This window comes from Gossypium arboreum, chromosome 7 (genome assembly GCF_025698485.1).
Source record: "Gossypium arboreum isolate Shixiya-1 chromosome 7, ASM2569848v2, whole genome shotgun sequence".
NCBI lineage: Eukaryota > Viridiplantae > Streptophyta > Magnoliopsida > Malvales > Malvaceae > Gossypium > Gossypium arboreum.
In genome coordinates this window covers 97,211,986-97,224,198 of record NC_069076.1, presented here as the reverse complement: position 1 = coordinate 97,224,198, position 12,213 = coordinate 97,211,986, and the positions used below count along the sequence as shown (strand labels likewise).

Sequence of the window (12,213 nt, the reverse complement as noted above, 5' to 3'; positions counted from 1 at the left end):
TTTTTTGCTTATTCTCAATAAGTTGGATGGTATAGACTTTAAAGTGCAATCATGTGCCCCCTGTGACCACACCTTAAAAGGTTCTTAATGTTAGAATTTGGCTGAATTATGTTTAGTTTTTTTTTTTTTTATATATATATTTTTTTATTGATACTTAAACTATCATTTCTTTATTTAATTCATTTTTTGTAACAGTCACGTGGCGTTAATAAAAATATACCACGTGACACTTACATTTATTTAAAATAAAATCATTGACTCATCGTTGACCTGTGTTGATTGACCATTGATCGGTGTTGATTAATCTTTGACCGACTTTGGTCGTCAATGGTGCTATTAGAATGCAACATGTCACTTTTTTTAAATATTATATATAATATATTGTTTTAAAATGTAATTTTTTTCTATAACATATAAATAATTCAGATTTTTAAAAATATTTTAAAAATAAAAAACTAAAATTATAAATACAAATTTTAAAAATAAAAATATATCAATATTGAAAAAATTATAAAAATTTAAAAATATATTAACTTTAAAAATTACAAAAAAGCTTTTTTCAAAAATATATATTCTAAAAGATTTGTTATAAAATTTATTTTTTTCAAAATTCTAAAACTTCAAAATAACATATCTAAATTTTCAAAATAGACAAAGTTCATAAAAATATATATATAAAGTTTTAGAAATTAAGATGTATATATTTTAAATTTTTAGAATTTAGAGTTTTTGAAAAAAATATTTTTGACAAATTTTCAATTTTATATAATATTTAGATTTTTATAAATTTATTTTTATATATTTTAGATTTTATATTTTTAAATTTTTTGAATTATTCATATATTATATATGATTTTTTATGTTTTAAACCATATACTATATATAATATTTTTAAAAAGGTAACGTGGCACGTTCTAGTAGCACCGCATGGACGATCAACGTAAGTCAATGGTCGGTCTACATCGTTCAACATTTGGTCAACAATAGTAAACTATTGATCAATGTCCACTCAATGGTATCAATATTTTTATTTTAAATAAACCTAAGTGCTATGTGACATATTATGGTTAGTTGAAAGGTGCCACATGACAGCCGATTTTTTTTAATACCATTAAAAAAAAAGGGGCTAAACTAAGTAACATAATGATAATTTAAGTACTAATCTGGCAAAAAATTAGGTATCAAAGTGGAAAAACATGCATGATTTGAGGCCAAATTGAACATTAAACCTTGTTTTAATCCTTTGTTTTCATTTTGCTTAATACTTATTTTGGTCCTTATATTATAATTAAATGATCACTTCAGTATATGAACCGTTTTTATTAATTTAGTCTCTGTACTTTCATCATTTTCCATTAGAAAAATCACCTCATCCAATCAAGTATTACCACGTGTAAAAAATTAAATTTTCTTTAAAAATAAAAAGTTGCAAAAGGAAATCCTAAAATTTTCAAAATTTTAGCATAAAAATTGGTAAAATTCTAAAATTTTCTAAAACCTCAAACAAAATTATTAAATATTTTCATACTTATAATTTTTAAAAAAATATTTATCATAATTTTCAAAAATAGATTATAATTTTTTTAAAATTTTATAGCTTTCAAAGTTTTTTAATGATTTTTAATTTTGTGATATTTTAAAAATTTTAACGGAAAATATAGATAAAGTAATGGGGATTACAGAAAAAATACAAAGGTCAAACTAATAATTTTAAAAATTAGTAAAGATACTAAAATGATAATTTAATTATAATATAAGTGCCAAAAGGGTATTTAATTTTTATTTATATTCAAAATTCCTATTTAATGTATATTAAAATGCCCATGAAAAGCATTGAACATATCTATAGAGTGAGAAGTAACATAATTGCACATTAATGATAATTCCCCAAATCATGAAATTTAGGTGCAGAATGAAAATAACAAGTACACTAGTGAGAGAAGAGTGAATAATTGTGAATCAAAGCCCCAGGCAAAAGTAGGGTCTGAATTTACACCTTTGAAAGTTGCAGTCCTACCCTACATCTACTCTTCATATATACAACTCTTCAATCCTGAACATGGAACATTATACAGTTTCCTGAGAATCTCAAAGGCTTCCATAATGGAAAGCGATAAGAGGAAAATTCCCCATCCTGCCATTGCTCCGAGTGCCGGAATCCGTACTACTCCTGCACGGTTAGACCGGAACAAGATGCTTGAAGAGGGTGAAACCAGTGTCTTTGGTGCAGAAAAATACTTCAGCATGAAACTGGATGATGATGATGATGAAGAGTCTTCGAATAAGCCTGTACCAAACCGGGGCGATCTGCATCGGATGATGACTCCGAGGCGATGGCCTGGAACTCCGAGTGCGAGTTCTGAAGCAAGTTGGAACAGTCAAAGTGTTTTGTTACGGAGTTCGATGAGGAACCGATCTGAAAACAGGTTAAAGAAGGTTGATGGGAGGAGTTTTTTCTCGAATCTTAGCTGCACCGGGTCTTGTTCGGATGGGAAATCTGTTTATGTCAATCAAAATGTTGATTATCATGGAAGGGTGGTTGAGAATAGAAAAGATGAAATTCAAATCAATCATAGGCCTAACAATCTTGATCGACGGAGGCGGTATCAAGCGAAATTGCTCAACCAGAGTTTCGATCGGATGAGTGTTGGACCGAATCGAGAGGCATACTATTATAAACCGCCGGTTCTTAATCCGGGGCTTCAAAATGTGACAGTTAAAGCACAACTTGATGATGATCCAAGAAAATCCCTTGAAGTTTTTGGTTCCACTGCCATTAAGAAAGGAGATATAGCCAAGAACCTTGAGAGGAAACTGTCTATGTTAAGTTGGGATGCCATTCCTAATGCCCCAACCATTTCATCAATAACTCGTAGCAGCCGGTTAGGTGATGATATCGAGAGCGATGCGAGTTCCGATCTGTTCGAGATCGATAACATATCAGGCAATGGTCAAGCTTTGTTTACAAGGCAAGTATCTGATGGCATGTCTAGTTGTATGACCCCATATGCACCAAGTGAGACCAGCATTGAATGGAGTGTCGTCACGGCCAGCGCAGCAGCTGATTGCTCGTTTATTTCAGATCGTGATGGGAAGAAATCATCGGAAAATATTAGAGTTCCGGCCGGTAGAGTGACGAAAGAAGCACAAAGAAGCCGGGCCGGTGGGATATTGGGGTGCAACAGTCACAAAGCAGTAATGGTTGCTGAAAATGCATATAGAAGTGATGAGAAAGCAAAGCCAACAAAGTTGCACCAGTTTCCAAAACCAGTCACCGCCATGCCCAGTATGGAAGATCTTGATTTCTCATGAACAAAACAAGATTTTTTTTTTTCCATGAGAAATCTTAAAGGTGATAAGGATAAAGATGGCTGGAAGCTTTCCCATATGACATAAATTTTTCTTCTTTTTTTTTTTTTTTCCATCTGTAATTTTCTCCAGAAATATTACATACAATCTTAAACTACTGATTTGGTCATCAACAATGGTCCACATAGTTTCGTTTCATTGAAATACAAAACAGCCCGGAAACATAAACGGACCACACTTGTCTGATCAATTATCTTCAATCATTAGTTAAAGGTTTATTATTGTTCTCTTGATTTTCAACTGGGGGGACATTCATGTTTTGTAGCTTCTTTTCTACTTTTAAGTGAAGCTTTCTTTTATGGTAGTTTTATGGTTGTTAATAGAGGATTAGCTCTTCTATAAGAAGTCTTCAACGTGATGCTGACATGGTCTCTCAACAATAAAAAGTATTGTTTTTTGAAAGGGTTTTGTCTCTCCTTTCACGAAGAGTCGTGTATTATTTATGGGAGGAGACACCTCGACTATACGTGGACGTACGGACATTCATTAAAAGGCAATGTGAATGTCGAACATTTGGTGAGATTCAAGCCCTTAACTTATGGTATATAAATTACCTATTCAGGTATATAATACCACTTGAGCTCAACATGCTATCAGACCGCACGAGCCGAATCACAAGAAACAAAAATATATCTAAAGTTTCCTCCCCACACAGAATAATAAGCAATAGGCACATTAACCTCTTTAACTACTAATCTTATTACACTGATAGGGATATACTTTTTAAGACATCTCCATGTAAAATCTTTAAAATTTGGTAGGAATCGACTATTCTAAATACTCAATCAAGGTCCATCAACTCCAAGCGAAGTAGAGTTAGAGTACAAACCAGTGCCACATAAATTGATCTGAAAAAAATTCTTAAATATTGATGACTTCCCAATTATATAGGTCAGTTAATATATTAAGCCCCAAAAAAATCACGTCATTAACTTTGACGACACATTCTAATCAAAATTAAGTGTTGGATTGAGAATTGTAAATCATAAAATAGAAAGATTAAATTTATATAATAGCTACCTTTGAAAGTTGAGTAAAGTAGAAAAACTAATTATAGAATTTGACCAATTATAAACTGAGATGTTCCAATTTAAGACAATGCATTCTTTTAGTTTGCTTGTAGTTATTAGGATACAAAAGATGCATAGTCTTGTCCAAAGTTTTACTTGTTAATTTGACAGATAAATTGTTGAATATTCTCTAAATAAGTACACGACAGAATTTCACATTGAAAAAATAACATAGGCGGACATATGTCTTGAAGCTTTATTGTTGTACTTCTGAGACAATACATTTGTAACAGGGAGGGTAAAAGTATGTGAAGAGAGTTTGAAAAAATAGGTAAAATAGTTCTGTATTTTATGTCAAAAGAGTAAATTGATTATTTTGTTAAATATTTCATTTATTTTTATTGTTAAAAAATTAGTTCATACACATCAATATGAGGTACACGTGTCATGTGTCACTATCTAGTTATTTCGTCTGTCACGCTAATTTTTAATAGTAAAAAAGATAAATTTTTTAACAAAAATGATCATCTTACTCTTTGATCTAATATATAAGAATTAATTTACTTATTTTTTAAATAATAAAAATAAAATACTATTTGACTCTTAATATAATAGTTAAATAGGATAGCTGGAATTTAAAGTGAGCAAACAATTGGATGAAAAGGTGCCGTGTGTTAGAAAGTCATGGCATCAAGTTTCTCCTTCCTTATATATTTAGAGGAAAGCTTAAACTTTCAATGGTGATATAATTCAATGATGAAAGCTACAAAGACCGTTGCCCACAATGACATATTTAAGTGATGACATGTTATTTTATCAGAACCCTTCATTTGTTTTTGTCATATATTTCAACACAAATATAAAATGGAAATTTAAAAAATGAATATACCCTTTTAAATTAATAAGTGTTGAGAATAATGGTAATAAAGAAATGTCAATTTTAAACCTTAGAAATAATATTGTTGAAGGAGTCAGTTATTAAGTCCATATATATATATATATTTACATTTGAAACATAAATTATATTTTAAAATTTTTATTATTATATTAAAAACGATGAAATTAAGAGCCAATTTAAAATTTTTAACTAATAATAAGTATAATATTATATTAGGTTCATAATCAGATTTCAATAGTATACAATCTATGAACCTCATAGTGAGTTCTCTTGAATTTCTAGTATGCTAGGAAGAGTATTTTGGGAGAAGAAGTAAACATGGGATAATATAATTTCCTATTTACTCAAAACTCCTATTAAATCACATACAATAGAATATTATAGAATTTAAATCAAAACATGAATATCTTCTTTTCAAACTAATTTCTTAATTAAAATTTATTAAATACTTATTAAAGTAAAAAGATAAACAGGAGTTCAATATCTTATATAAACTCATTTGAGCATGGTCATATATTTCTAGTCTCAATCGATTAAAGGCTTAAAATATTGCTCGCATTATGTAGGAGGGATAAATCTTATCTTGATCACTCATATCCTGGTTGTCTCAATATATTATATATTTCATGAAATTTTTACAAACTAACAAAAAAAAACATTTTCTTTTATGAGGCATAAAGTGATGAAGAGGTAATAGTACAACATAACATACAAACCAAAGGGAATTTGAAGATTAGTTAAACTACTTTGAACCTTATTGAGGGAAGGCTAACTTCTTAGAGAGATGTCTTTGAAGTGTTATCCATAGAAGGTTAGCAAACCCTTTAACGAGTTGATATTATCTCCTATGAGGGTTTTGTCTTATGACTTCACTGAAAGCCTGATTTCTTGAAGAGGTGGGGAGTTCAACAGAGTGACAGTACCTAGATAAGTGCTTGAGAAGGTGGATTGTAAATGTCTATATTACCATCTAAAAAGAAATCTCAACATTTGCACTTGGGTAGAATTTGAGTCCATGTCCTATAACATATATGACGCTTACGGGTAACTACATTACCACTTGGGCTAGCTATAGGGCATGTGTTTAAATCCCACCAAATTCACCTCTTTAGACACCCAACAAGGCATTCCTACTTAGTTGAATCCGCTGCCTCTTCACGCACCCAAGCTCTCACAAAATTAAGAGACAAAATCCCTCGTCGACCACCAAAGATAATAAATATCGGTCCATTAATGGATTCATTAACTTCTTACAATAATGCTTTAAAAACTTCAACTAAAAAATTCGGACTTCCATAAACAAACATCAATATCTCCAAACTAAAGGAGGGAAAGTAGAGGTTGTCCATCACATCAAATATTCAAAGATAAACATTAAATCAGAATTATCTAAGAACTCCTAATAGATATTTACATCTATAAATTAAGCTACAAGTTGGCAGTGGATTGAGGCTAAAAATCAAAACAGTTGGCAATGGACCACTCGGAACAGGTACCCTTATTTAACTACTAGGCTAAAATCCTAATTGTTACATATCCAAAAGATGCACATCAACTGATTTTTGAGCCTTTGAAATCAAGAACTCAGCACATTAACCATTAAAAAACAACAGAAAATGAGTTCAAGAAAGCACCTACTTTTCTTATTTATTTCCAACATCAGCATTAACCCAGAAAGCAAAAGGTATGTCGGCCAGACAAAACAAGTAATAGGCCGTAACATTGCCAAAGGAATGTCTTGCACCAAATTACAAATTGAAAGCCATAACAGGTTTAATATGAACCATAAGATAGAAAGAAAAAAAAAAACCGACCAAATTAATTCTACGTCTACCTGAAAAGGAAGCATAACTAATGGGAATTATTAGTGGTGGAGTTCGAAGTGTTCGACAAAAATGGGGACTACAAGGACAAACCATTTAAAACCATATGATTATTGTTTTTCCCCTTATTAACAATTTCAAATGTTTAAACTAGGATTTATTGAAAACAATAGTTCTGAAATATAGTGTGCAATTTTCAAAACATATTTTTATTTGAAAAATATTTATAGAATGTTGAAAAGAATTTAACACCCTTATTATCATTTAACTATGGGTTATTTTTATTTAAATATACCTAAGTCACAAAATTATTATTAAGTTTATGTTTTTGGTCACTTAACTTTAAAAAGTTATAAAATGGTCACTAAATTATTTGAAAGTTTTCATTTAAGTCACTAGACTGTTAAAGTCATTGTTGTATGACTTTCTCTGTTCGCATTGCCTGCACCAATCGAAAGCTTTCCATCCCCTCTATTCTACAGTTCAATTTTTTTTTATGAAATTGCTTTGAACGTTATAATATGCAAGCTAAAATCCAAACAACTTTTTTTTTTGATTTTTGACACTGACTGTCATATAAACTTAGATCTAAAGTATGTTCTTCTACACGTTACAAATATGCAAACCAAAATCTAAAAAACATTTTTTCTACGATCTTCGTCATTAACCGTCAAATCAACTTGGATCTAATGTATGTTTTCTACTCATCGATGGGTATTGATACACCGTACTGATCATCCAATCGTCGCTTGTAGCTGGCTACCCAGACCCTTTAAAAAAATTAACAACCTAATAACTTTAATAAAAACTTTTAAACAGTTCAGTGACCATTTTGAAATTTTTGAAATTAAGTGACTCAAACATAAACTTACTAATAGTTTAGTGATATTGGGTGTAGTTTACCCTAAGAAATAAACACCAAAAAGGTTCATGTACTATTGGGTTAAAAGTAATTTAGTCCCTTTCAAAATAAAGAGGGCAATTTAATCCATATACTATTTAGAATGTGAGCAAATAAACACAATTGATAATTGTGTTAACTATTTTCATTAATAAACTATAGGATAAGGAACAATTTAGTCTCTATCAAAATAAACAAGGAAACTTTATTGCTATACTATTCAAAATTGTGAAATTAAGGATGATTGAAGTGTTGGAATTCGATTGCAAGCCCGAAAAATAAAAATTAAAATAAACTTGCATCAAAAGTGTAGCTCAATAGAAGAATTAGAACATACAATATTATATTCCTCCAAGGATTAGTAGGACGTTCTTATCATGTCTAAGAACACGAAAACCAGTAGAAAAAATCTATACCTCTAACCAAGGGGTCAGTATCACCAATTAAAATTTTGTCCACTCCTGTATGAACATTGAGCTTGGTTGTTGAAAACATGCCGCTGTTTAAGCTTTAACCTGTAACGGTATTCCACACTAAGAATTGAGAAAATCTTTGTAAGGTCAAGATCCACTTTGTTAATGCTAGTTATATGATCATGTGCATTTACCTTTTTTAGTTCAGTGTCAAAAACGAAATATCAAAACTTGAAGAAAAAAATCGAGAGTTTCTTCTAAGCTATGAATTGATGTGCGAAAAAAGGGGAAAAAAACTCCTAAATTCTCAATGAAAAGGGAGGCATAAGTTATATATATAGGCTTAGGTTTTTAACCAACTTTTGATTAATTACACCTTTAATCCTTGGACATTATATAATTATTAAATTTATTTATTTTATTTTAATTCCCAAATTTTATTATCATGTGTGACCCATTAGGTTTCCAATTATGTTGATAACAAATATAATATAATTATATCATGAACCCCAATTATCAGAAGAGTCAAAATTAATTTTTTTGACAAATCCTTTCAGTGTTCAGTACTTATGTATATTTGATCGATCCATCATATACTTCTAAACCCTTTTGTGTTGATTTTACCCAACCAAAATCTGGTTTCTACCAAGCCTCATTTGCCTTGTTGTTAATCGACGATGCCTGACCGCCTCCCGACGTACCAATGTTAGGAGTGAGAAAACTGCAACTAAAGATATGAACTAAGACGGTGTTTGTAAGTATACAGGTCAGGTTGTAATATAGTTTGTTTACAACGAAACAATTAGTAAGTATTTCGAGGACCGTACCCTAGGGGTTGCAATTTGGGAAAAATTGCAATTAAGCCAATTACCGAAAAAAACTACAAATCTACTCGAGTCGCGAATTAGTAATGTTAATCTGGAAGCAAGATAATAATAATAAGAGTAACCAAATAAATTGAATTAAACCTAACCAAATAAATAGTTGATTACTAACTAACCTAGCAGGGCTTCTCGGCCTTCTACCAACTTAACTAGTCGACAAGAACTACTCACCTCTCAATGACACAGTTCAAACAGGGGCAGGGTAAGGTTTTTACAGATAGGCAATATCAATTTTGAGTTAATTCCCGCCTATATGACTTTCTAGGATCGTCAAGCATATGGTTTTAAGTTATTCCTTCCCTAACCACTAATCTGTTAAGTGATGCTTGGTAGGCAATACGGATTTCGAGTTAATTTCTACCAAATGACTTCCTAGGGTCGTCAATCCTAGGGTTTAATTGCATTCAACTAGATCTAACCAATCCAAATTGAACTCTATCTGTCAATCCATTAATTAATTAGTATAATTGAAACATGCAAAATATGTATAAAGTATAAATTGATTCTAATATTTACACAAACGTTCAATTAACAATGTTAAAGAAAGAAATATAAATAATATAATAAAGGAAATAGATGCTCATGGATTTATTAATAAAAACGTGACTTTAAAACAATCCCTGCTCACAAAAGTCTCACTTCGGAAGAGGATCTTCCGATTACAAGAACATAAAATCAACTAATTAAAAAATAAGAACAAAATAAAAACCTAATAATCAATCCCCACAATGTGTTGTTTTAAGTGAGTACTTATAGATTACATGTATTATGACCTAACTATGTCAAGCAAGGACGGTTGAACATGTTAATTTAGGTTGTGTAAACGAAAACACCCTTGCTCATTAAATTGGCCTCGTCGCAGCTGTGTCGCAGCATCATCAAGCTTGTGTTGCGACACTAAAGGCAGTTTGCTTTATTCTTGGTATCTTCAGGGCTGTGTCGCGACATCATCTAGCCTGTGTCGTGACATCCTTAGCAGACTACTCATTAGGTATTCTACTTGCCGTGCTGCAACATCAGGAATAATCCACTATCCTTTTGCCCTTGAATGATGTCCTGCACACTTATTCAACACGTTAGCATCCCCTTAGGCCCAAATTAGCCTAGAAGGTCATAAACATATAAAAATGTTTATTTACTAAGTCTGAAGAAAGGAAACTTATAAGACCAGCTCGTTAACTATAGAATTGGGCCTAATCGAATACAACGAATTATGGCAGATCAATGCCTTCCCCTAACCTTTTGTCAATTTGAAATACATTGCCTAATTTGTGCAATGGGCTACCAATTAGGACACATAATAATCTGTTTACCCGAAAATGTAACTGTTATATTTTTTCCATAGTTTACAATAACAAATCATGAAAAAATTTTCCCAATCGAGCCCCTCAATTTCATAGCCGAAGGAATTTTGCAAGTTCACACTAACCTAATCCATCAGTGACAAACAAAAATCCAATACTACTCGGCAAAGAGATGACTTGGCTCCAAACTAATTTTGCCATACTACAATCTCAAAGAATATGAATAATATCTTTCGTTGCTGCATTGTACAACATGCAAGTTGCCGACTTAGTAAAACCTTATCGGAATCTTTCAAAATTTTTCATAAGTCTCTCAAGCATCACAAGCTATAAAAATTGCTTTGTTCTTTGAGGGTCACACCATTTCCAAAGTAATTTCCACTTACCATCCTTAAGATTCCATGATTGTCCAACCTAAAATTGATAGGCCCCAACAGTAGTTAATTGACCATTTTTAGCCCTTGATCAAATGAATTTATCGTTACCACCATGGACATTAGGGGGGAACATGATCTGTCATAATTGGATATGTCAAATTAAGCTCTTTTGAATACTTAATGAGCTTGCTTTCAAGAAGTTTATGAGTCTTTTTAATTTTTTTAATCAATTTTTAGATTTTAGTGTTAATGATAAGTTTTCTTATATTTTAACTCTTTTAAGACCCAAATAGGCAAAACTATGCCATTGGGAGTCTAATGTTTGATTTTGAATTGTGTAAAGAGATGATTAAGGTCAAACATCAAGGAAGACCTTAATTGTCGTGGGTATCATGACACTAATGTCAGGATGTCACGACATTGAGCCTCCATCACCTCATGGGAGCAAGACTTCAACGAGAAACCAACTTGGAACAGTCTGTCGAGGATGTTAAGACACTCAGTGTGTTGTGTTGCAACACCAAACTCGAAGTCGCGACTCTCAGCCTTCAAGGTTACGATACCACTGTTGATGGTTGAAGTGAAGAAAGCCAGGGCTACTATCGAGATCAAGAACCCCTAAAGCCAGTATCGTGCCCATTTCCACGGATGTCGCAACGCTGAAGTTTGATGAGTAAAAACTATAAGGGCAATTTTATATCCAAACAAGCTCAAGTCACTCTTCATTTAAAGGGTTTAATTGTCAATGTCAGGTAAAGTATTTTTTACGTATAAATACTATCTTATATAAACTATTTGGGTGGCTAGAGGCTAGTGTAGAAAATTAGATTAGACATTAGATAAGTTTTCCTCTCCTTTTCTTAGTTTAGGTTTTCTTTTTCTTCTCTTATTTTTCTTTTCTTGTTGTTGTAGCATTTTTGTTTCTTTATTTTTGTTGGAACCTTGTGGATGAAGATGAATTAGCTCTTGCTTTTCATCATATTTTAATCTATTAATGAGCATTTTCTCAACTTACCATGTGTTTGTTAACATGCTTGTTTGGAATTTGAGCCTAATCATGTGCTGAATCATTTTATTGGTTGATTAATAAGTGTGTTGTTTGGAATTTGAGCCTAATCATGTGCTGAATCATTTTATTGGTTGATTAATAAGTGTGTTACTTAACTAAGTTACTATCTATGCCTTGATTAGTTATTTGTTCAAGTGTATTAAATTTTATATTACACTAGAATTG

At 31.4% G+C, this 12,213-nt stretch overlaps 1 protein-coding gene across 1 annotated transcript; it reads left to right on the top strand.

Annotated features, from left to right (window-relative positions):
* Window positions 1-1,949: 1,949 nt before the first annotated feature.
* Window positions 1,950-3,485, top strand: LOC108485202 (protein PHYTOCHROME KINASE SUBSTRATE 1-like). The gene has a single exon (XM_017789044.2). The coding sequence runs from the start codon at window positions 2,104-2,106 to the stop codon at window positions 3,310-3,312; it is 1,209 nt and encodes a 402-aa protein (XP_017644533.1). The 5' UTR covers window positions 1,950-2,103; the 3' UTR covers window positions 3,313-3,485.
* The last annotated feature ends 8,728 nt before the right edge of the window (window positions 3,486-12,213 follow it).